At 40.4% G+C, this 27,160-nt stretch overlaps 1 protein-coding gene across 2 annotated transcripts in view; it reads left to right on the plus strand.

Annotated features, from left to right (window-relative positions):
- Positions 1 to 27,160, plus strand: part of CDC123 (cell division cycle 123) — an 82,874-nt gene that overhangs the window by 36,542 nt on the left and 19,172 nt on the right. For both annotated transcript variants that reach the window (XM_050936984.1, XM_050936985.1), the window contains exons 9-10: positions 8,323 to 8,445; positions 19,999 to 20,027. In XM_050936984.1, the coding sequence (XP_050792941.1) occupies positions 8,323 to 8,445; positions 19,999 to 20,027 (152 nt within the window). The remainder of the gene's footprint in view (positions 1 to 8,322; positions 8,446 to 19,998; positions 20,028 to 27,160) is intronic.

Below are 27,160 nucleotides of genomic sequence, written 5' to 3' on the forward strand. Positions count from 1 at the left end.
TTTTCCTTCTGTCATATTAAACATGATGAGTTAAATTCTGTTCTGCATTAAATCCAACAGCGTGACAACATATTTATGCCCAGCAGGATGGTGGATATATCCTTGAAATCTGTGGATAGGCTGTGCAGAAAGCCACTGCAAAGAATTAGGTTTTTTGGAGTGGTCATCAAGGGTATGGGTCACATGTTCAGGGCTCTAATCTGGCCATGATCCTGTAGTTAAAAGCTATTGTGTGAGGTACTGCAGGTCACACGCTGCTGCTTTATCAATGCATATGTTTTCGGGACCAGAATACATGTATCTTGAATTTGACCTAACCTACTTGGAGACCTGGCAAGGGGTCAGAATCCAGGGGGGACAAGAAGCAATATAAATGCGAAATCTAATGAACATCTTAGATCAGGGATCGGCAACTTTTGGCATGCGGCCTATTAGGGAAATCCATTGGTGGGCTGGGCTGGTTTGTTTAGCTGCAGTGTCCACAGGTTTAGCCGATCGCAGCTTGCGCTGGCCACGGTTCACCGTTCCAGGCCAATGGGGGCTGCAGGAAGTGGTGGCCAGCACGTCCCTTGGCCCTCACAACTTACCAATGCAAGATGTATGGGGAATAAACGGGAAGAACTAGAAATACTAATGAATAACCACAATTATGACATGACTGGCATCACAGAGACTTGGTGTGGTAATTCACAGGACTAGACTATCGATAAAGAAGTATACAGCTTGTTCAGGAAGGACAGGCAGGGAAAAAAGGAAGGAGGTGTGTTGCCTTGTATGTCAAAGATGTACACACGTGCACTGAGGTTAAGATAGAAGTGAGAGGCAGACCGGTTGAAAATCTCTGGGTAAGGATAAAAGGGGCAAAAAACTAAGGGTGGCATTATAGTAGGGCTACCTAACCAAGAAGAAGAGGTGGATGGGGCTTTTTTTCTTTAAGAACTAACACAATCATCCTAAGCACAGGACTCGGAGGTGATGATGAACTCTATTACTTAGACTTCTGTAGGGAAAATAATACAGCAAGGCACAGATTATCCAACAAGTTCTTTGAATGCATAGAAGACAACTTTTGATTACAGAATGTGGAGAAAGCAAGTAGAGGAGAGGCTGTTTTAGATTTGATTCTGACAAATAAGGAAGAACTGGTTGAGAATTTGAAGGTGGAAGACAGCTTGGGTGAACATGATCTTGAAATGGTAGAGTTCATGATTCTAAGGGATGGTAGAAGAGAAAACAGCAGAAAAAAGACAATGGACTTCAAGAAGTCAAACTCAGATAATTGGTAGGTAAGATCCCATAGGAAGCAAGTCTAAGGGAAAAAAATTCAGGAGAGCTGGCAGTTTTTTAAAGAGACATTATTAAGGTCACAAGAGCAAACTATCCCAATGCATAGGAAAGATAGAAGCTATGGTAAGAGACCATTCTGGCTTAACCAGAAGATCTTCAATGACCTAAAACTCCAAAAAAGAGCCAGACAAAAAGTAGAAGCTAAAGCTTGGTCAAATTATGAAGGATGAATATATTTTAAAAAAACAACCAAACAAACATGTAGGGACAAAATTAGAAAGGCCAAGAAAAAACTAGATTAAACTAAGCTAGGGATACAAAAGGTAACAAAAAAGAATATTTTACAAATACATGAGAACATGAGGAGTGCCAAGGACAGGGTAGACCCACTACTCAATGAGAAAGGAAAGACAATAACAGAAAACGTAGCAATGGCTGAAGTGTTCAATGCCTTTTTTCTTTCAAAGCAACAGAGAGTCCCGTGGCACCTTATAGACTAACAGACATTTTGGAGCATAAGCTTTCGTGCGTGAATACTCACTTGGTCAGATAGTTTTCATGAAAAAGGTTAGCAGTGATCAAACGACTAACAGTGAATATCAGTGCAAACTGGCTAGGATCTGAGGCTAAAATAGGGAAGGAACAAGTCAGCATGTTCAAACAAACAAATCAGAAAACTTCAAGTTGGCAGGGCCTGATGAAATGAATCCTTGAATACTTAAGGAACTGGCTGAAGAGATCTCTGAGCCATTAGTGGCTATCTGTGAGAACTCTTGGAGGATGGGAGAGATCCCAGAGGACTAGAAAAGGGCAAATATAATACCTATCTATAAAAAGGGGAATAAGAACACCCTAGGGAATTATAGACCAGTCAGCTTAACTTTAGTAACTGAAAAGATAACAAAACAAATAATCAAACAATCAGTTTGTAAGCACTTAGAAGATAATAAGTAATGGCAGCATGGATTTGTCAAGAACGAATCATGGTATAACTAGTCTATGACAGGGTAACGAGCCTTGTGGAGGGGGAGGAAGCAGAAGATATGATACATCTCGACTTTAGTAAGGCGTTTGATACTGTCTCACATGACCCTCTCATAAGCAAATTCAGGAAATATAGCTTAGACAAACCTACTATAAGGTGGGTGCACAACTGATTGGAAAACTGTACTCAGAGAAAACAACCTAACTTCCCCCATACTAATTTTTCCTCAACCCCTAACTTCAAGCACTTACACTAGCTTACCTCAAAAACCTCCTTCCCATTACCCCTAATATCCCAAACTCTCCATACCGGTCCACTCACTCAACACAACTCTCCACCCCTACCTTCCCCCCTACCAATTTCCCCCTACTGTTACTTCACTACTCCCCCAATGTCATCCTGTTCAACATGGCCCCTCCTACTACCTACACTTACCACTACAACAGTACTTTACTCACAGTTCTGTCAACTGTTTGAAAGGGCTACTCCATTACCATGAAGGTTTTTTTCCTCGTTGTTCCTGTTGCTAATTGAATGTTCCCGTTAGACTTGACCCTCACACTTGGTAAGGCAACTTCCATCTTTTCATGTATTTATACCTGCTCCTGTATTTTCCACTCCATGCACCTGATGAAGTGGGTTCTAGCCCATGAAAGCTTATGCTCAAATAAATTTGTTAGTCTCTAAGGTGCCACGATGACTCCTCATTGTTTTTGCTGATACAGACTAACATGGCTACCACTCCGAAACCTGTACACAGAGAGTAGTTGCCAATGGTTCACAGTCAAGATGTACAGGCATATTAAGTGGGGTCCCACAGGGATCTGTTTTTTGAGTCTGGTTCTATTCAATATCTTATTATAATTCAAAATAATCTTGGCAAACTGGAGAAATGAGTAGGATGAAATTCAATAAGGACAAATGCAAAGTACGACACTTAGGAAGGAATAATGAATTGCACAAATGCAAAATGGGAAATGACTACCTAGGAAGGGATACTGGAGAAAAGGATCTAGGGGTTATAGTGGATCACAAACTAAATGAGTCGTCAACACGATACTGTTGGGGGAAAAAAGCAGACATCATTCTGGGGTGTATTAGCAGCAGTGTTGTAAGGAAGACATTAGAAGTAATAGCAAACAATATCAGAGCTTGCAATTTAACATAAGAATATTGACTACCTTTTCACAGGCATGTTCTTAATCCATGTATGTAAAGCAGGGAGCTTGTGAACTTAATTGAATTTTAGTTACTAATAGTATTGCAAACAGTTGTAATCCATATGTCTGTATTGAGAGGTTTTGGCTTTCTCTTTTCATAAGTTACTCATGCTGTAATAATAGAATGTTCAGCAGGGTTTTGTGCAGTTGGTCGTGTTTATGTATCTGGTGCCAAAGCTTCTGTCACTTAAGATGTACGTTAAGTGTATCAGGTTTGAATAATCCCTATTGATGCCGATTTAAACCAGTGTCTTCTAAACAAAGAAAATGTCTGCAACTGTGAGCCTCAAATGCAAGGCAGCTTATCATTTTATGAAGCTTTGCATACAAGAGATCACTCTATTGAAGTGAATTAGCGAAACAACACCTTGGGTTTCATTCCAGTGAAGCAATCATTATGAAAGTTGCTTTTCTATCAATTTTAAGATACTGTGAGACTGTATTTGGATTTAACCTGAGAGCATTATAAATGAAGGCATTTTTCCCTTCACGCGTTTTACTGAGGGCCTATCAATTTTAATCAAATGAGAGCCTTCCTGCTTTCCTAGATTTTGTCTGTTATCCTAGACTGTGTCTTGTCTCCTGACGAGCAGTCATGACCACTGTCCCTTTCACTATACAGAGCTAAGTTCCTCCCCTCTCTGCACTGTGTCCAGCCTCCTCTGCCCTGGCTGGTTGCCCAGCACTGCATCCAGTAAAGAGCATGGGAGAAAAACTTCCTGGCAGAAGTAGGCAGGGTGGGTAGAGACTTCTTCAGGGAGTCCTAAGTAGCTGCAATATCCAGAAAACAACTGGGGCACAAGGTGGCCACATAACCTTCCTGCTCACTGTGATTAAAAGGTCAATCTTCTTTTGTTAACTGTAGGATTAGCAGGTATCCAAAGGGTTAAATATATAATAAAACATAAGTGTGATATAATGCTGAGAGTTTCAGTTAGAATCTTTTTTCCCCCTTCTATATTTCCCTCTAGATGTATTACAGGCCCTTAGCTGCTAAATTCCAATTTTAAAAATGTAATGACAAAGGACCTTCCCATCTATGTAAAGATGTTACCTATAAAATAGCCACATTAGAAGAGGTTTGGCTGCGTACATCGAATGCAGCTGGGGCTAATTTGCCCCACTCCATTTTAGAGCTGGAATTATTTTTTTTAAATTAAGTCCCTGGCCATTAACATCAAGCAGCCACCATCTCCAGATTACAGCCAGTTCAGTAGTAACCTGTCCAGATGGGACACCGAGCAGATGGCAATTTAAAAATATTTGCACAGTGTTGTGGACAATGCTGGAGGATACTCAAAGAATCTGCACATTCAAATAGCAGCAGCAGCAGCCGCTGCCATATTTCAGGGCCTTCAGAGGTCTCTGTGGGAACATCATAATGTCAAGCTAGCTTTAAAGCTTGAATCTAGAGAGCCACACTTGTGCTAACTGCTATATGGCAGTGACAGGTGAGCACAGAGGAAGGTTTAAGAGTGGCAGACTGACATGTTCAATTCTTGTCTTCATCAGCTGCTCAGTACTAAGTGGCAGGACAAGATCAGAAATGAGGACATTCTCAGCTGAACCTAGCAACCACCTCAATCAGTGTTGATTCAGTTTTTGTGGCTTTCTTGGTATGGACATATTATTAGGATGGAAGACCCATGAATTACAAAGCATACAGACCAAGGAATGCTGCGACATGATTGGCAATCATGTGGTCACCAAAAGCTTCGGTGGTGCCATGAAATTGCCAGTAATGGACATAGACTGAACATCCAGCCTTACTACCTTAAGGGTCAAAGTAGAAATCCATTGGAATGGCACTCGATTTTCACGGAGGCTATTTCCTTTTGAGATTTTATCATTTTGATGATAATTTTAAGAGCTCCTATACAGGAGGTGTTATACCCTTGAAAGAGGGTTAAGTGAGCTCCCATTTTGTCTTGTGCAGCTGCAGCAGTTAGTATTGCTTCCAGAGCTGTGTGCCGCTTAGCTTCAATGACTCTGGATGTACAGACAGAAGTAAAGAGCTACCTTGGCTTCTGTCAGCACAGCAAAATAAGTGTTCTGCAGCAGGATGCAGTAGTCAGCTGTGACTCCTCTTTTCTGATTCAGTCTCTCTGACGCTTTGAGCAGGGGGTTGGACTAGATGAACTCCTGAGGTCTCTTCCGACCCTAATCTTCTATGATTCTGGGTATGTCTACACTACGGGATTATTCCGATTTTACATAAACCGGTTTTGTAAAACAGATTGTATAAAGTCGAGTGCACACGGCCACACTAAACGCATTAATTCGGTGGTGTGCATCCATGTACCGAGGCTAGCATTGATTTCCGGAGCATTGCACTGTGGGTAGCTATCCCGTAGCTATCCCATAGTTCCCGCAATCTCCCCCACCCATAGGAATTCTGGGTTGAGAGCCCAACGCAAAAACAGTGTCGCGAGTGATTCTGGGTAAATGTCGTCACTCAGTCCTTCCTCCATGAAAGCAATGACAGACAATCATTTTGCCCCCTTTTTCCCTGGATTGCCCTGGCAGATGCCATAGCATGGCATCCATGGAGCCCGTTTTGCCTTTTGTCACTGTCACCGTATGTCTACTGGATGCTGCTGATGGACACGGTACTGCAGTGCTACACAGCAGCATTCATGTGCCTTTGCAAGGTAGCAGAGACGGTTACCATCCCTATTGCACCATCTGCCATGCCATTGTAAATTGGCGATGAGATGACGGTCATCAGTCGTTCTGTACCATCTGCCATCATGGGTGCTCCTGGCTGGCCTCGCTGAGATTGGCCGGGGGCGCATGGACAAAAATGGGAATGATTCCCTGGGTCATTCCCTTCTTTATGTTTTGTCTAAAAATAGAGTCAGTCCTGCCTAGAATATGGGGCGAGTGTACTAGAGAACCAGAGAGCACAGCTACTCCATGTCAGAGCCCCAGAGATCCTGAAGAAATGATGAGCTGCATGCCATTCTAGGGGGTGCCCCTGCAACAACCCCACCCATTGCTTCCCTCCTCTCCCAACCCTCCTGGGCTACCGTGGCAGTATCCCCCCCCATTTGTGTGATGAAGTAATAAAGAATGCAGGAATAAGAAACACTGACTTTTTAGTAAGATAAAATGAGGGGGAGGCAGCCTCCAGCTGCTATGATAGTCCAGGCAATACAGAATCTTTTCTTTAGACATGAAAAGGGGGGGCTGATAGAGCTCAGTCTCCGGTTGCTATGATGAGGACGGTTACCAGCTGTTCCGTACCATCTGCCGGGAATGACCGAGAGTCATACCCATTTTTACCTAGGCGCCCCCGGCCAACCTCACCAAGGCCAGCCAGGAGTATTCATGGGCTGATGATGACGATGGCAGACGGTACAATATGACTGCTATCTACCGGGAAGGGGATGCTGGTCTTCAGCTCTGCAGCACCCCGTCTACCAGCAGCATGCAGTAGACATAGGGTGACATTGAAAAAAGGCAAGAAATGTTTTTTTTCCCTTTTCTTTCGGAGGAGGGGGAAGGGTGTAAATTGATGACATATACCCTGAAACACCCAGGAAAATGTTTTTGATCCTTCAGGCATTGGGAGCTCAGCCAAGAATGCAAATGCTTTTCGGGGACTGTGGGATAGCTGGAGTCCTCAGTCCCCACTCCCTCCCTCCATGAGCGTCCATTTGTATCTTTGGCTTTCCATTACGCTTGTCACACAGCACTCTGCTGAGTCCCTGCAGTGGCCTCGTCTATCATAGCCTGGAGATTTTTTCAAATGCTTTGGCATTTAGTCTTCTGTAACGGAGCTCTGATAGAACAGATTTGTCTCCTCAGACAGCGATCAGATCCAGTATCTCCTGTACAGTCCATGCTGGAGCTCTTTTTGGATTTGGGACTGCATCGCCACCTGTGCTGCTCAGATCTCCACGCTGGGCAAACAGTTAAATGAAATTCAAAAGTTTGCGGGGCGTTTCCTGTCTAACTGACCAGTGCATCTGAATTCAGATTCCCTTCCAGAGCAGTCACAATGGTGCACTGTGGGATACCGCCCGGAGGCCAATACCGTCAATTTGCGGCCACACTAACCCTAATCCGACATGGCAATACTGATTTCAGCGCTACTCCTCCCATCAGGGAGGAGTACAGAAACCGGTTTAAAGAGCCCTTTATATCGATATAAAGGGCCTCGTTGTGTGGACGGGTGCAGGGTTAAATCGGTTTAACGCTGCTAAGTTTGGTTTAAACGCGTAGTGTAGACCAGACCTCTATGATTTGTGTTTGAAAAAAGGTGTTTTGCTCAGCTTCTTTTGACCTGACAGGCTTTGACATAGGTCTTGTTTTCACAGCATTGTTAGCTACAGGTATAACTCAAGTGTTGCCCCTAATCCAACTCGTGCCCACACACAAAATCTCTAGTTCAAGTTAAGTGGGATTTTAAGCTTGAGGTAGCTTCCCGTTGGAGGGTTGGCTTGAGAACCACTGAAGGTCAAGCTAGTAATGCAGTGAGAACTCAGCTTTAGGCTTTTGATGGGAAAGGGAGTTACTGAAAACGTGGGAAATCGAGAGAGTGTCCTCGTATAGTGAATGTGGCAGACCACCGGAGTGTGTGTGTGTGTGTCTGTCTGTCTGATAGTGGGGGAAAATCTTCAAACATTGGAAAGTAAAACCAAAGAGTAAGCAGCTGGGAGTGTTGTATGGATGCATTTGAAATTGGTATTTTAAAATATAGATCACAATGTGCATCTTTCTAATAACTCAATCCTGTTCCACTAACTTCTTCACATCTCAGTAACACTTAAAAAAAAACTGTAAAATGTACATATGTAGTGAATTAACTAATTAAATTCATAACAGGTATATCCCAGAGAGACTACACGCAATATTATGAGCATATCTCTAAACAAAATGAGGAGATCTGTAAATGTATACAGGAGTTCTTCAAGAAACATATTCAATATAAATTCTTGGATGAAGACTGTAAGTATCTCTTTAAGGTTTGTATTAGAAAGCAAGATTGTGGGAAGTGGGAAATGTTTTATGGAAGTCCCCAATTGCTTAATAGTTACACTATTAAAAATTAACTTTAAAATAGAATCTGGTGGCCTGATCCTTCAAACATTTCTTCATGGAACTCCCATTGACTTCAGTGTGAGTTCTAGGCTCAAAGGGGACTTAATGGCCAAGAAAGTAGAAATGAGGCCTATCAAATTATCCTGTGTAGCTGCTTGCCAGCCCAGGATTGTTTCCTACAGTTACTTGGAAATACCAGTGAAAAGTAATATTTGACATTCCCAATATCTTAACTTGACAGCTATGTAATGTTTTTGTTCTCTGACTGCATGCTAATGCTAGTTGCTGCTTGCACAGTGTTTGGTTCTTTGATTTGAGACAGTTTTGTATTCACTGAAAATGCCAGTTCTTCTTCCACCTGTAGAGGAATGATTTAAAAAAAAAATTAGAGGTTGGCGGAAAGAAAAAATTACACGTTAATTATGTACCCAACAAAATAAATAGAGGGGCAAATAGGTAACCAAATATCTAAGTACCTTTTATTCAATAGTTAATTCACCTGCAAAAAAAAAAAATAGCAGCACACCTCAGATTTTTTTTAATATCAACATCTGATGAATATGCCTTGTCTTCTAAATGTCTTCTTAGATTTCGCTCAGTTTAATACAGTCACTACAAAAGACATGTCATAGATGTTGTAACATCATTAAACAAGAGATCTGACGACTATATTTCTATATAAGATCTCTTTAAACAGAAGTTCACTGTAGTAATTATTTTATGTCTGATACTTACATGGCACAGATTTGTAAACCGGTTAATACTGCCCAAATAAATAAATACTAGGGCTGTCAATTAATTGCAGTTAACTCACAGGATAACTCAAAAAAACTAATCACAATTAAAAAAATTAATCACAGTTTTAATCGCACTGTTAAAGAATAGAATACCAATTGAAATTTATTAAATATTTTTGTTCTACATTTTCATATATATTGTATTCTGTATTGTAATTGAAATCAAAGTGTATATTATTTTTATTACAAGTATTTGCACGGCAGAAATGATAAACAAAAGAAATAGTTTCTTTCAATTCACCTCATATAATAGTGTAGTGCAATCTGTCATGAAAGTGCAACTTAACAAGTGTAGATATTTGTTGTTATATAACTGCACTCAAACACAAAACAATGTAAAACTTGAGAGTTGACAAGTCCACTCGGTCCTACTTCTTGTTCAGCCAAATCACTAAGACAAACAGGTTTGTTTACATTTACAGGAGATAATACTGTCCCCTTCGTATTTGCAATGTCACCTGAAAGTGAGAACAGACTTTTGCATGGCACTTTTGTAGCCGCCGTTGCAAGGTATTTACATGCCAGATATACTAAACATTCGTATGCCTGTTCATTCTTCGGCCACGATTCTAGAGGACATGCTTCCATGCTGATGACGCTTGTTAAAACAATGTGTTAATTAAATTTGTGACTGAACTCCTCGGGGGAGAATTGTAAGACCCTTGCTCTGTTTTACCCACATTCTGCCATATATTTAGGGTGACCAGACAGCAAATGTGAAAAATCGGAACAGGGGGTGGGGGATAAGAGGAGCCTATATAAGAAAAAGACCCAAAAATCGGGACTGTCCCTATAAAATCTGGACATCTGGTCACCCTATATATATTTCATGTTACAGCAGTCTCAAATGATGATCCTGCACATGTTGTTCATTGTAAGAACACTTTCACTGCAGACTTGACATAACGCAAAGAAAGTACCATGTGAGATTTCTAAAGATAGCTACAACACTCGACCCAAGGTTTAAGAATCTGACGTGCCTTCCAAAATCTGAAGGTACGAGGTGTGGAGCATGCCTTCAGAAGTCTTAAAAAATCAACACTCTGATGAGAACCTGAATTGCAAAAAAAAATTGCAACTTTGTGCTGGTGGCATCTGACTCAGGTGATGAAAATGAAAATGTGTCAGTTCGCACTGCTTTGGATAGTTATCAAGCAGAACCCATCATCAGCATGGAGGAATGTCCCCTGGAATGGTGGTTCAGGCATGAAGGGACATATGAATCTTTAGCACATCTGGCATGTAAATATCTTGCGATGCTGTCTACAACAGTGCCATGAGAACACCTGTTCTCACTTTCAGGTGACATTGTAAACAAGAAGCGGGCCACATTATCTCCTGTAAATGTAAACTATCTTGTTTGTCTGAGTGATTGGCTGAACAAGAAGTAGGACTGAGTGGACTTGTAGGCTCTAAAATCTTACATTGTTTTGTTTTTGAATGCAGTTTTTTTTGTACATGATTCTACATTTGTAAGTTCAACTTTTGTGTTAAAAATATTGTACTACAGTACCTGTATGAGGGGAATTGAAAAATACTGCTGTATTTCTTTTTTACAAAGCAAATATTGTAATAAAAATAAATATAAAATGAGCTCTGTACACTCTGTATTTTGTGTTGTAATTGAAATCAATGTGTTTGAAAATGTAGAAAACATCCAAGATTATTAAAATAAATGGTATTCTATTATTGTTTAACAGTGTGATTAATCACAATTCATTTTTTTTAATCATTTAACAGCCCTAATAAATATTTCAGGAGAAAAATGGCCAGTCCTGTAGCATGAGAGCCTACAGCAATGCAATATCTTAAATGATGAGTAGTCACCAACAATGACTAAAGGAGTAGGCTGGATCCTTTCAGTAAAAATATTGATTAAATGGTCCTTTCAAAAAGGGTGCTGATGCTTTTATGTTTAACTACTTAATTGATTTTTTTTTTAATTTAACAAAACATTCAGAACTGAACATTGAGCATGGAAACATATATGAAATAACATTTAATAAGAAAGTATGTGGATCAATTATTTATGAAAATTTAAAAGCTATCAAATGTTTGCCACTAGAACATCTATGATATCTTTTGGAAAAAAAGAAATTGTAAGTCTGTTTCCAAGAAGCTTTATAAATCTTTTTTTTTTTTTTTTTTTTTTTTTTAATATTGACATTCATCATTTTAGCTACTTAGGCCTTTTCATAGCTGGAATGTAATTTAACAGATTCCTACTGCAGTAGTAGAAGTAACTTGCACTGTATTGTGGTTTAAAAACTGAAATTGCGAACCATTTCACAGTGGGAACAATCTCCTGATAAGGTTATTTATTAGTGTGTGCAATAGTGTTTCAGACTGTTGGACAGCCAAGACTAGTCAAAAACCTGATGGAAATACTGTAAGAAACTGTCTTACACTGGGCACGGGATGGATTGAGGCCCGAGTCCAGCAAACCACTCAAGCATGCACATAACTTTAAGCATGTGGTTGTCTTGCTGAAGTTAGTGGGTTGCTCATGTTAAGTGGGTAGCCCCATTGACTTCAATGGGACTACTCACAAGTTTAAAGTAATAGAATCTTAGAAATATGGAGCTGGAAGGGACCTCAGTAGTTCATCTAGTCCAGCCCCCTGCACTGAGGCAGGACCAAGTCAACCTAAACCATCCTTGACAGGTGTTTGTCTAACCTGTTCTTAAAAACCTCCAGTGATAGGGAATCCATGATCTCCTTTGGAAGCCTATTTCAGAGCTTAACTATAAGGGTAATTAAGAAGTTTTTCCTAATATCTAACCTAAATCTCCCCTGCTACAGATTAAGCAGATTACTACTTTTCCTACCTTTGGTGGATATGGAGAACAGTTGATCACCATACTCTTTATAACAGCCTTCATTTGTTTTAAGATTATCGGGGTTCCTCCCTCAGACTTCTTTTTCTTCAAATGCCCAGTTTTTTAATATTTCTTGATAGGTCAGATTTCTAGATGTTTTATCATTTTTGTTGCTATCCTCTGGACTCTCTCCAATTTATCCACATCTTTCTTAAAATGTGCCCAGAGCTGAACACAGTACTCCAGCTGAGGTCTCCCTGTTGCTGAGTAGAGCAGAACAGTTAACCTCCCATGTCTTACATACAACACTCTTGTTAATACACCCCAGAATGATATTAGCCTTTATTGCAACTCTATCACATTGCTGACTCATTTAATCTATGATCTGCTGTAACCCTCTGTTCCTTTTCAGCATTTCTTCTGCCTAGATAGTTATTCCCCATTTGGTAGTTGTGCATTTGATTTTTTTTTTTTTCCCTTTCTGAACATACTACTTTGCACTGATCTTTATTGAACTTCATCTTGTTGATTTCAGACCAGTTCTCTGATTTGTCAAGGTCGATCTGAATTCTGGTCCTGTCGTCCAAATGCTTGTGCAACCTCTCCCAACTTGGCATCATTGGCACATTTTATAAGCATGCTCTCCGCTCCATTATCTAAGTCATGAATGAAAATATGGAATAGAATTGGACACAGAACAGACCTCTGCAGGACTCCATTAGATACGTCCTCCCAGTTTGACAATGAACTATTGATAACTACTCTTTGATTACAGCCTTTCCTACGAGATGGATGCAAAACTGTTTGAATTTCATCTAGATGCCATTTCCCTAGGTAGCTTATGAGACTGTCCAGTGGGACTGGGTCAAAAACCTTACTAAAATCAGGCTATATCACATCTACTGCTTCTCCTCATTCACTAGGCCAGTAAGCCTGTCAAATGGTTATGCCTGTGTATGTTTAAATGGTTTGCTGGATTAGATTTATTATTAATTTGTATTACCATAGTGCAGTGGTTCTCAAACTTTTGTACTGGTGACCTCTTTCACATAGCACACCTCTGAATGCGACACCCCTCTTATAAATGAAAAACACCTTTTTGTATATATTTAATACTATTATAAATGCTGGAGGCAAAGTGGGGTTTGGAGTGGAGGCTGACAGCTTGTGACCCCCCCATGTAATAACCTCACGACCCCCTGAGGGGTCCCGACCCCCAGTTTGAGAACCCCTACAATAGTGCCTAGGGGCCCTAGTTATGGACCAGGACCTCATTGTGCTATGCGCTGTACAAACGCATAACAAAGAGATGGTCTCTGCCCAAGGGGCTTGCAAACTTAGTCAATCTTCCCACCCTCTGATTTTTCCAAAAAGTGATATTTTTTCATGCCAACTTATGCTTTACTGAATTATTGTTGTTAATCTTGCAGAGACAGGTATCTTATGAAAGAAACTGGATATTCTCAGAGGCTGGAATTTTGTTTATCCTTATCACTCTCCTTGGAGAAAACTAGTGGTCCTGAAAGCAATGTCTAATGTGATAGTGTTTCTAGACCTAAAGAGCTGTGAAAAATCCAAACATAAAATCATGTCATTCTGATTATCATCTTGCTTTTTCCCTCTACTTTATTTCCAACATGATTTTACCTAATATGTCATCAATTGATATATAAGAAATGAGACCAATCTTTTAAAAAAATGGGTGCCTAGAGTTAGGCTCCTAAAGTACAGTTTGTGGGGAAAAAAAGGTTCTCTACTGGTTGCTGCCATCTTTCTTTCTTAAATCTGGCTTTCTTTAGTCTTTCTCTTCATATCAAATAGGCAGAGCTCTCCTTCCGAGTTCTCTTTGGAGAAAAGAAGACTTCAGGGTGACCTTACCTGATGAAGTCTTGCAAATCTGTGGGCTCAGGCACTAATAAATGCTGACCTCCTCTCTATGGAAGCCTACTTCCAGGAAGCGCCACACAGCGAGGGTTTTTTTGTTTGTGTCTATTGATTTTCATTTTTTTTTCCAGCTTGTCTATTGACAGTTACAATATTCACTGTTGGGTAGCAAATTGATTCTGTTTTCTATTACATGGTCAAGTTCTTCTCACTTCCATTTTTTTTTAAAGTTATAGTGTTCTGGTTTTTCTGGCTATCTTCCCTAGCTTTTCTGCTGTTCACAAAGAGAGTTGTTTATGCTAATTTTTTCCACTTGGATTGGTACCGTGTCCAGATGGAAGTGCTGAATAATTGCAGCTGGAGTACTGCAGATTCATAGCAGTTAGAGAATAGAAAGATGAATGTTTTAAGAAAAACTTTTAACTAATAATTTTAAAATGTTCCAAATATTATCCCAAAAAGGGAAGAGGAATGTGGAAGTCTTTTTCTTAAACGTTAATTTTTAATTCCCCTTGTGAAATTGCTGAATTTGTCCCCCTTGCATCTGAAGCCTTCAGTTTAACTATGAATGCATAGCTACAGCGTGGGCGCTAGTGTAGCAAGTTGTCTCATAAACACCTCAGTTCTGTCCTGGAAGCACCTCTGTGGGAGAGGGAATAGCTCAAGTGTTCTTCCTCATTTAGATTTTGGATTGTGCAAAGATTACCGACCAGTGGTACCACTTAGTAGCAGTTGTGATGTGAATGCCTGTCCACTGATAACTGGCTAGGAGCACCATACAGCCATCAGATTGCAATGACTTACGGTCGTCACTGCCTTAGGCCTGATTTAAATTGACAAATGTGACTTTACTATGAAGTTTCTGTAGTTTTTTGCATCAATGAAACAAGTGTGCTGACATCTCCTGTTTCTGTTAATCAATAAGCTTGGTTGAGCAGAGATGCCAGGTTTCTTTTTCCATTATGCATTATTCCTTGCACAGATGAACAGCTAGACTGGGGGCTTGTCTACCTGAGAAAATTGCACAGGTTTAACTTGAGGTGATTTTTAAACTGATTTAGCTAAACCGGTGCAAACGGCTGTGTGGACACTTTTATTTTAGTTTAAGTCAGCTTTATTTCACTTTAGCTAAAGTCAATTGGGAAGTGGTTTAAGCTAAGCTTCAATAAGCTAAGCTGAAATAAGTGTGACCACACAAAGGTCTGTATGGTTTCACTAAATCAGTTTTTAAAAGGACTTCAGTTAAACTGGTGCAACTTCTGCATGTAAACATGGCCTGAGTTTTCAAAAAGTCTCTTTGTGTAACTCTGCATAGGAAGACATAAGAATGGCCATACTAGGTCACACCAATGATCCATATAGCCCAATATCCTGTTTTCCAGCAGTGGCCAGTGCCAGATGATTCAGAGGAAATAAACAACAGGGCAATTATTGAGTGATCCATGCCCAGTCATCCAGTCCCAGCTTCTGGCAGTCAGATGTTCAAGGACATTCAGAGCATGGGGTTCTGTCCCTTCCCATCTTGGCTAGTAGTCATTGATGGACTTATCCTCCATTAATTTATCTAATTTTTTTTAACTAGTTATATTTTTGTCCTTCATAATATCCCATGGCAGAGAGTTCTACAGGTTGACTGTATATTGTATGAAGTACTTCCATTTATTTGTTTTAAACCTGCTCCTATTACTTTCATCAGGTGACCCCTAGTTCTTGTTTTTTGTGAAGGTGCAAATAACACATCCTTATTCACTTTCTCCATACCATTCATGTCTTTATAGATCTCTATCATATCCCCCCATTAGTAGTTGTGATGTGGTTCCCTGGGTGCAACCTGGACTGTGGGACCGCTGAACCCGCTTTCCCACCAATCTGAGGTATCCCTCTCACTCTGTGATGCCATTACCAAGCTACAAACCTCTGACAGGTGCTGCGTTTACACAGACATTCACAGGCAGGGACATACCCAACTGAATTTACGTAAATGCTTCTCCAGCCACTCATGAACCAACAATAGAGCGGCTCCAGCCAATTCCCCCCAGTTCCCCAGTCTTGCACCCCATAACTGTACTGCCTCACACTGGTCAAAAGCCTGACCAGTGAAAGTTCATTACCCAGTCTTGCCCCTCCCTCAGTATGGAGAGGACACACACTAGTCTTTGTAAGCTGAGCTGAGATTTCCTAAGCACTTCAACCAAAACTCACTGTTTTAGGTAAAATATAAACAAGATTTATTAACTACAGAGAGAGAGATTTTAAGAGATTATAAATAACAAGCGTAGAGATCAAAGTTGGTTACCTGAAAATAAAATAAATTTGCAGTCTGAGTTCTACAAACTAAACAGGATTTGAATCAAGCAGTGTCTCACCCTGACAGATGGTATAGTTCCTCAGTACACAGGCTGGGACTCTTTTCCAGCCTGGGACCATCTTCTCCAGTCCACAATCTTTGTCCTCCAGATGTGTTTCCAGGTGTTGAGTTGTGGGTGGAGTAAGGCCAAGTCACGATGCCATGGCCCCTTTATATCGTTTCTTCCAGCTTGCTGGAAAGATCTTTGGCTATGATATGGGTCAAACAGTCTCCATTGTATTCGGTTCCTGGGGTAGTGGATTCTTTCCTTGACGGGTGCTGGTGAGCCATTAACACTGTCTGGTTACTCCGTTGTTATACCTACATGCTGGTTGTGGGTGTTCCCAACCTCACAACATATTTCAGCAAAATTTCATAACTTCACATGCGATGATAGCACATACAGTCCAACAGGATATTAACATTCAACAGAATAAGACTTTTAAAATAATGCCTCACAAGGCATACTTTGTACGAAACATACAATTATATCACAGTGGTGAATAAGGGGGTTCCAGGGTGCTGCTTTGAGGTACAGACTGCCACAGTTGTCTCTTTTTTCCAAGCTGAATAGTCCCAGTCTTTTAAATCTCTCTTTATATGGAACTGTTCCATACTCTTAATCATTTTTTGTTGCCCTTCTCTCTCTACCTTTTCCAGTTTCAATATATCTTTTTTCAGATGGGGCAATCAGAACTGCACACAGTGTTCAAGGCGTGAGTGTACCACAGATGCATACATATATATATATATATATATATATATATAGTGGCATTATGATATTTTCTGTTTTATTATCTAACCCTTTTCTGATGGTTCTTAACATTGTTACTTTTTTTTGACTGCTGTTGCACTTGGAGCAGATGTTTTCAGAGAACTAGTCACAATGACTCCAAGATTCTTCTTGAGTGGTAACAGTTAATATAGACCCAGTCATTTTGTATGTGTATTTGAGATTATGTTTTCCATTGTGAAGTACTTTGCTTTTATCAAGATTGAATTCATCTTCTGTTTTCTTGCCCAGTCACGCAGTTAGTGAGATCCCTTTATAAATCTTCGCAGTCGGCTTTGGACTTAACTATTCTGAGTAATTTTGTATTGTCTACACATTTTGCCTCCTCACTGTTCACCTCCTTTTCCAGATCGTTTGAGTATGTTGAACAGCACAGGTTCCAGTACAGATCTTTGGAGGACCCTGCTATTTACCCTTCTCCATTGTGAAAACTGACTATTTACTCCTACCCTTTGTATCCTATCTTTTAACCAGTTACTGATCCATGAGAGGACCTTCTCTCTTATCGCATGATTACTTAGTTTGCTTAAGGGTCTTTGGTAAGAGATCTTGTCATAGGCTTTTTGAAAGTCCAAGTACACTGTATCGACTGGATCACATTTGTCCACATACTTGTTTACACGCTCAATTAATTCTAATAGATTGGTGAGGAATGATTTCCTTTTACAAAAGCCATGTAGACTCTTCCCCAACAAATCATATTAATTTATTTGCCTGATATTTCTGTTCTTTACTATAGTCTCAACCAGTTTGCCTGGTACTGAAGTTAGGCCTACCAGCCTGTAATTTACAGGATCAGTGTTTCACTAGTTACCATCCAGTCATCTGGCACAAAGTCTGATTTAAGTGATAGGTTACATGCCACAGGTAGTATTTCTGTAATTTCATATTTGAGTTCCTTCAGAACTCTTGAGTGAATACAGTCTGGCCTGGTAACTTATTACTGTTTAATATATCAGTTTATTTCAAAACCTCTCAGTTGACACATCAGTTTGGGACAGTTCATCAGATTTGTCATCTAAAAAGAATGGTTCAGGTGTGGGGAACTTGCCGTATCTTCTCCCATGAAGACCAGTGCAAAGAATTCATTTAGCTTCTCCACAATAGCCTCAGTTTTCTTGAGTGCTCCTTTTGCCCCCTCGATCCTCCAATGCAAAATACTGTACCTATTTCAGCAGTCTGAAGCCCGAGCCCCCCACTCACACACCAGGGGCTGAAGCATGCATCTTAGCTTTGTGTGGCCCCTTGTGGTGTGATGCCGCAGGCAGTTACCCTGCTTGTCATCCCCTAATGCCAGCCCTGCACTTGTGACCCCCCCTCCCTTAACCTATTCTGTGACCCCCCTGGGGATCATGAACCCCAGGTTGAGAAACACTGATTCAAATGAATTGATAAACCCCCTGGAAGATTTCTGCATATCCCGAGTGCTACACGTACCCCTGGTTGAGGACCACTGCTCCAGAGAATTGATGAACCTCTGGAAGATATCTACGTGGTCGAGTACCACTGCTCCAGTGGCCCCACTTACTGTTTGGCTGGCTTCCTGCTCTGATGTACTGGGAAAAAAAAAAATTTGCTGGTAGTTTTTTTTTGTCTTTAGCCAATTGCTCTTCAAATTCTTTCTTGGCCTATCTTCTTATACTTGTATGCTCAATTTGTAAGTTTATACTTCTTTATATTAGGATTAGACTTCCAATTTTTAAAGGATACTTTTTTTTCCCTTTAACTGCCTCTTCTACTCTTCTGTTTAGGCATACTGGCTTTTTTTTTTTTTTTTTTTTTTGGTCCTCTTACTCCTCCCCCCCACAGACACACACTTAGGGCATACATTTAGTTTGCATACCTACAATGGTGCGTTTAAATAGTCTTCATGCAGTTTCCAGGCATTGCACCCTTGTAACAGTTCCTTTTAATTTCCATTTAACTAGCTCCCTCATTTTTGTGTGTTCCTCTTTTTGAAGTTAAATGGTACTGTGGTAGGTTTCTTTGGCATTTGTCCCCTTACAAGGATGTTAAATTTAATTACATTATGGTTGCTATTACCGAGTGGTTCAGCTATATTGATCTCTTGGACCAGATCCTGTGGTCCATTTAGGACTAAAAGGAGAATTGCCTCATCTCTTATGGGTTCCAGGACAAGCTGCTCCAAGACGCAGTAAATATATGGATTTGTTTAACAATACAAAAAAGTTTACTGTGAAAGATATAGGTAGATAAATAGATATAGACATGGAGAAACAACTGTTTTGTTTAAATCTCTGAATAGTGACGGGTTTGTATTAAAATAGACATCACTAGGCAGTTGGTGTGCTGTGACTACTGTGTTGTGTACTAAAAGTGTTCATTCACTGCTACCTTCTCTCAGCCACGCACCCCGATTGATTTTCGCTGTCTGTTTTGTTTCATCAGGTGCTGATTGTAATCTCTTTGTGGCAAGGACTCTTTATTCTGTGTGTACCACAGCTAGGACAATAGGGCCTTGATCCCTGATTAAGGCCTCTAAGTGCTACTACAGTACAAACAGTAATATTGAAGACAAGCTCTCTTCTGTTTTGAAGAGCTAATAACATGTTTTGGGGTGGAAATATCTGTATTAAACAATAAAGACCTGTAGAAAACCCAGTCTATCCACTGGCAACAAGAGTTTTCTATTACTGTTTCTACTCTCCATCCTAAATGAGCGCTGTCTTGGGCTTTCTGTTTTGTAGACATATTAAACTTGAGCATTGTGCTATAAACGCTTGTTTATCTATTTATGCTTAGCGATGTGTGTAACCACATATATTTGGAAACTAACAAATCAATTTTTCTTCTTTCCAGTTGTTTTTGATGTGTACAGAGACAGCATGGTAAGTTAATAATGGCTCATATTATTGGCATATTCTTTGATTTTGTTATTTGTATTCTAATGAAATTCTTATGCTTCCTAAGTACCATAGAGGAGAAATGAATGTTGGCTTCAACGTCCTGGGAAATATTGTGATGATGAGTGAATTAGAAGTGTCTAGATTTTTTATTTAGCATTCTGTTCTGCAGTTGTTTTCTTATATCATCAGGTCCTATTGACTTGAGTGTATCTATTGAATCTAAATAGTCTTTAACCTGTTCTTTCCTAGTTTTGCTTACGTCCTCCCCCTTTGTTGTTAATATTGTGCTAAGTATTGGGTCACCATTAACCTTTTTAGTGAGGACTGAAGTAAATAGGCATTAAACACCTGATCCTTCTTGAGCTTATATGTCATTCGCTTTCTTTCCCTGTTAAGTAGTGAACCTACACTTTCCTATTTCTTTATCTTGTTCCTAATGTATTTATAGAACCATTTTGTGCCTTAGCTTTTCTGATTTTGTCTATACATGCTTATGTTTACGTTTATACTGCTGCTTAGCAATTTGTCCATGTTTCCATCTTTGGTAGGATTCCTTTTTGATGTTCAAGTCGTTAAAAGAGCTCCTGATGGAGTCATATTTGCTTTACACTATTCTTCTTCCATTTTCTTTGCCTTAGGATAGTTTGCTGTTGTGCCTTTAACATTGTCTCTTTGAAAAACTGCCAGCTCTCCAGAACTCCTTTTTCTCTTAGATTCTCTTACTTTCCTACCTGAATGGTATCTAACCTAAGTTGATTGGGATGTGCATGTGTGTCATATAACAATAATGTTTGTAGTTCTTCTGCAAATAATTTTCTCCAGAGAATAAGTAGTTTATCTTTAAAAGTATGTAAAAGAATCTTTGAAAAGACTTAAAAAAAAAAAAGACATTTAATGGTGTCTGTCACATTCTGGGGTGCAATCAAACCCACATTGGTCTGATCTTTTGCCCTGTAACCTTAGGTGCGTTGAATGTTCTACTGCTGTGACTCACAGCCTGGACACCAACAGACAAGCACACAGTTTCTGAGTGTCTATGTGCTGTGCAGCCCTGGTTCAGCACCCTGACCCCAGCAGCCTGCCTACAACACAACAGATCCACTCTGATTTCCCAGTCTTTATTATTATTTGTAGAGGTGACCCCAATGCATTCCCAGTCCTGAATTTTCCCCAACCATCTGCCTTGAAGTGACCAGCCCTCTCCTGGAACACTCTCAAAAATAATGTGAGTTGTTAGCTCCTTTAAAGAGACAGAAACACATCACAGCTTAACTTAACTGGGATAAATACACCCTTCCCTTCAAGCACAGCACTGAGTTGGTTTTTATTGTAAAAATTAACCAAATCTGTTACCGAAAGGACATAGGTTAAGTGATACCAAGTAGAAGGAATAAAGTTAGAAAGAGTTACAAACAAACAAAAGTAAAATTACACTTTTGTAATGGCTAAGACCTAAATTAACAAGCTGGAGTCTTTGTTTGAGGTAGCTTCCTTACCAATCTTCCATTCCCAGAGACTTCAACCCCTTTGGTTGAAGGACATATCTTTCTCAGCTTGCAAGAGATCTGGTCTCTTGTATCTGTGCAGTGATAGATAACCCTCTTTTCTGGCCAGGGTGTCTGCCACCATATTTTCTCTCTCCTTTATAGAGAAGAAACCTGTTTTGTCTCCTTTGTCTGTTTACAGTCTTCAGGATATAATATTAGAGCATGTCCATTATTTCACCTACAGAGTTGTTACAAACATTTCACTGTGACGTTAATGACCAGTGTAGTGGTAAATTTCAAATGCTATATTACATCTCATGTTTTAAATAAACGCCATGACCAGAGTGTGTGAGGTGCATTGAGTGTGTCAGACCTGACAAGAGTTGCTGATGTAGACTCGTGAACCATCAATGGATGTCTGTGTCACAGTATCGCAAGAAACTGGTTAAATATTATAGGGGAGACTGATAGTGCCACCTATTATTAAGGTAGCCTGACACGTCCCCACTTTAAGAGCCTGGTTTTAGTTGCTTATAACTTTGCCAAACCTGGACTGTTTGTGCTGAAATTTTCCATGCTGGGTATCTGCCTTCGGCCACATACCAGCTTAATATGCTCTACCCGAGGGCAATAGGGAGAAGCTGGATTTTCCCAGGTGCTTCAGACCACGGTGAGGCTAGGCACTGGGACTGAAAGCAGGGAGCCTCTCTCTCCTGTGTTCTCACTGGCAGCCTTGCAGGAACATCCAGGCAGCATAGGGGAGGAAGATGTCTGAGTTGAATGCAGAGGGGACGAAAGCCGGACTGGGGAGAGTCAAAGGAGATTGCAACAAGGAATCTAGTGCAGTGGTTATTTCATCAGGATTATTTGGTCAGGCCCCCTTTCTTTGTGCCTGTAATAGTTTACACCCGACACCCCAAGTACATATACCACCACCCAGCTCTGAAGGCAGAGCAGAGAGCCAGCAGCTGCTAGCTTTGCTGTACCAGCAGCAGCACAGAAGTAAGGGTGGCAATATGAAAAGTGATATTCGTCAATACCACTTTTCACAGCAGATTTAGCACCCCATGCCACCCTTACTTCTGTGCTGCTGCAGCCGCCCAAGGGCTAACAGCTGGAGCTCTGCTGCCTCCAGGTGTGGGAATGAGGGAGAGGGAAGGAGAGTCTGAACCCAGGCTGCCCAGATGAGGGATTGGGACAAGGGTGTGCACAGCCCTTCTGCACGAGCCCTGGCCATCCAGGTTTCATGAGGGTGGGGGGAAAGCACACAACTTAACACATTCCCTACCAGCCCTGGGAGACCTGCTCCATAGTTTGAGAAGTAGTGAGACTGAGTCTAGAGGGGGTCTTGAGAGTGAAACTGAATGAGACTGTCTGGGCAAAGAGACTGGGAGCATGTGGGGGAGGCTGGAACAGGTTAGCGAAGAAGACTAGGACTGGAAGCTGGGGAAAAACAAACTGGGAATTGGTGAAGGAAGGAGAGTGGAGATTGGGAACCAGTTGGTTGAGGGGAACCTCGGAGATCAGACAAGGAGCTATGGGAGGGTGAGGGACTGGGACTGTCAAAACAAAGAGAGTGGAACTAGAATGCGGGGGAGGTGGAGGCAGCAGGGAGTGATAGGGACCACAACTTGACAGAGCGGTGGTGCAGGAGGAGAACTGGAACTGGCTGTACAAGGAGCCAGGGAGGGGTGATGGGGGAGACTGAGATGGATGATGATCCCAGGAAGAGAGACTAGGACTGGGAGCCAGTGGAAGAGGACAGACAGGTGGGATAAAGTGCTGGAAAGGAGGACTCTAGAACTGGCTGAGCAAGGGGGCTGGAACTGTATCACAAAATGGATGAGTAGATACTGGGATTGGGTAGGCAAGGAGCCAGGGATGGGGAAGAGACAGGACTGGGCTAGGGACAGGTTGGAGGGGACATGGCAGAAGAGTCTGTGCCCACTAGATACACTCCCTTCAGTGTGGAATGGAGCCCAAAAGACCTGATTCTGAGCATTTCTCTGCTGTCAGCAAATATTTGTGAAGTCCACTGGCAAGCTACATTCTGTCCACACAGACAATGACAACCTAGTACTGCTGTCAGTTTAGTTCTGTTGGCTAAAGAGGCAGAGGTCTGTGCAGTGGATCTAGTGGCCCAGTGTCAGTATGAGGCCATGTGATGGAATATCTGGTGGTTGGGTTTTTTTTTCCAGTTTGCTCTTTTTAAAATCCCAGGAAATTACACACAAACTACATTAAAAGAACATTATTAAGGTTGCAAAGGTCAAGCAATCAAAAGCTAGGAAGTACCTGCACAGCCTTAATCTCTTCCCCCCTCCCCCCATGTGTATAATTTAAAGACTATATGTGATTGTATGCATTAAGATAGGATTCCTGCCTCTGGAACACAGGATGGGCATCCTCTTGGGATGAATCAGGGTTGTGTAGTGAAGGAGACTCTTGTCTGTAGACCCTTGCCTCATTTGTTGCAGAACTTAGAAGGTGTGTAGTGAATGAGGCAGAAGACCGCTGGAAGAGAAAGGATAGTCACATGGTTAAGGCAGTTGAATGATATCCCTGCCTCTGCCACAGTGTTTCTATGTGATGCTAGGCAAATCACTTAAACCAAACTTTTCATAGGTCTTCACTAATTTTGTGTTCCTCGTTTTCTGGGTTCCTGACTTGAGACCCTGGGGTCTGATTTGCAGAAGTGCTGAGCATTTGTAGCTGCAATTGAAGTTAATAGGGTCTGTGCTTTGAACATATAAAGTGCTAAATAATGCTGAGTATTATGAACAATCAGGTCTTAGGCATCTTAGACTGGGCACCCAAAATCAGTGGATGCTTTTGACCTTCATCTTTTGGTTCCTTAGCTCCCCATCTGTAAAGTGGAGACACTACCCTTCAGCTCACAGGGGTGTACAGTGAAGATAAATTAATATTTGTGAAGCACTCTACTAGCGATGAGCACTATCTGGGGCTGAATAAGGGGGAAATTAAGAATTCTGTCTTCATAACAGAGTTTGAGTAGAATGCAGTAAATAAGGCATTGGGCCACACATTAAACAAGGATAAAACAAAATATTGAATAGCTGCTCACAAGTGAGGGCTGTTGATCCTGTGCACTGAATGAAGTTGTGATATTGTAGAAAAATGTGTGATCGTATAATTAAAGGGCTTGTCTACACAATGTGGCAATGAAACAGCACTACATGTGAGTGCGCTAGGGAGCCTTTAGTGTGCACCAGCAGGGTCTACACAGAACAGTTAATGCACAGCACATTAGTGCACCTTAAAAATCACATCCCTGTGGAGTGCATTACCCCGTTGTGTGAACAAGCCCAAAGACTCTGTGATATTGCTTGCAAACAAGGAGATCAGGTTTGCATAGGCAACCTTAATTTGGCATTTTCTAATTTTAAGTGCTTAACTTTGCAGCCTTAGTTGTGTTTTGTCTGTGTGATAGAAACTACTGATGATGACAAGTTCCTAATAGAAGAGAAGGGAATTGGGTAGACTTAACTACCGAACAGATCTTCATCTCTCTGCTTGAGACTGATGTTATTTGAAGGACTCTGCCTTTTGCTGTAATCTAGAAATAATAATCTGAATTGTATGAGTTTGGATGATGGCTCTACTGAGCATCTGAGGGAATGACTCTCAGATTTGAAGCTCTAAGGGACTATTATGATAATCTAATCATACTTTCCAAATTTCATCCACTAATTCTTGCATCAAACATACATCTTTGCCTGATCTGAGAGCAAAAATGGGTTTAATCTAATGAAGTTAAAACTATGATTCAGTGGTGTCACCTTTCAGGATTTTTATTGTGAACCTTGTGATAGCTGATGTTTTCTTAAAGGCTCCAGCTCCAAGAGTCATGTGATTATGTGAGGATAAGTGTTCATTTAAAAAAAAAAAAAAAAGCTTCTATCCCATACAGTTGTGGAGAAAAGCTTGAAAACATGCATCCTAAAGGCTCAAAAACTAGAAAGCAAACAAAAAGGGGTCCTTTTAAAAATCTCATTATTAGGGCTGTCAATCATAGTTAATTCACTCAATTAACTAAAAAATTAATCGCAGTTAATTGCACTTTTAATCGCCGTGTTAAACAATAGAATACCAATTGAAATTTAGTAAATATTTTTGGATGTTTTTCTATGTTTTTCAAATACATTGATTTCAATTACAACACAAAATACAAAGTGTACAGTGCTCACTTTATATTATTATTTTTATTACAAATATTTGCACCATAAAAATGATAAACAAAATAAATAGTATTTCTCAATTCACCTCATACAAGTACTGTAGTGCAATCTCTTTATCATGAAAGTGCAACTTACAAATTTAATTTTTTTGGTGAGGGGTACTTAACTTCACTCAAAACCAAAACCAGATAAAACTTTGGAGCCTGCAAGTCCATTCAGTCCTACTTCTTGTTCAGCCAATCGCTCAGAAAAACAAGTTTATTTACATTTAAGGAAGATAATGCTGCCCACTTACTATTTACAATGTAACCTGAAAGTGAGAACAGGCATTCACATGGCACTTTTGTAGCTGGCGTTGCAAAGTATTTATGTGCCAGGTATGCTAAACATTCGTATGACCCTTCATGTTTCAGCCACCATTCCAAAGGATATGCTTCCATGCTGATGATGCTCTTTTTAAAAAAAAAAAAAAATGTTAATTGCATTTGTGACTGAACTCCTTGGGAGAGAATTGCGTGTCTCCTGCTCTGTTTTACCTGCATTCTGCCATATATTTCATGTTATAGCAGTCTCAGATGATGACCCAGCACATGTTCATTTTAAGAACACTTTCCCTGCAGATTTGACAAAACACAAAGAAGGTACCAATGTGAGATTTCTAAAGATAGCTACAGCACTCGACCCAAGGTTTAAGAATCTGAAGTGTCTTCCAAAATCTGAGCCAGACGAGGTGTGGAGCATGTTTTCAGAAGAGTTAAAAGAGCAACACTTCAATGCGGAAACTTCAGAACTCAAACCACCAAAAAAGAAAATCACCCTTCTGCTGGTGGCATCTGACTGAGATAATGAAGATGAACATACGTCCGTGCACAAACGCTTTGGATCGTTATTGAGCAAAAACCATCATTAGCATGGACGCATGTCCTCCGGAATGGTGCTTGAAGTGTGAAGGGACATATGAATCTTTAGTGCATCTGGCACGTAAATATCTTGTGATGCCAGCCTCAATGCCTGTTCTTACTTTCAGGTGACATAAACAAGAAGCGGACTGCATTACCTCCTGCAAATGTAAACAAACTTGTTTGAGCGATGGGCTGAACAGGAAGTAGGACTGATTGGACTTGTAGGCTCTAAAATTTTACATTGTTTTATTTTTGAGTGCAGTTATCTTTTTTGTACATAGTTCTACATTTGTAAGTTAAACTTTCATGATAAAGATATTGCACTACAGTATTTGTATTAGGTGAACTGAAAAATGCTATTTCTTTTGTTTTTTACAGTGCAGATATTTGTAATAAAATAATATAAAGTGAGCACTGTACACTTTGTATTCTGTGTTGTAATTGAAATCAATATATTTGAAAATGTAGAAAATATCCAAAATATTTAAATAAATGGTATTCTATTATTAACAGTGCTATTAATCGCA

This window comes from Gopherus flavomarginatus, chromosome 1 (genome assembly GCF_025201925.1).
Source record: "Gopherus flavomarginatus isolate rGopFla2 chromosome 1, rGopFla2.mat.asm, whole genome shotgun sequence".
In the NCBI taxonomy this organism is placed as follows: domain Eukaryota; kingdom Metazoa; phylum Chordata; order Testudines; family Testudinidae; genus Gopherus; species Gopherus flavomarginatus.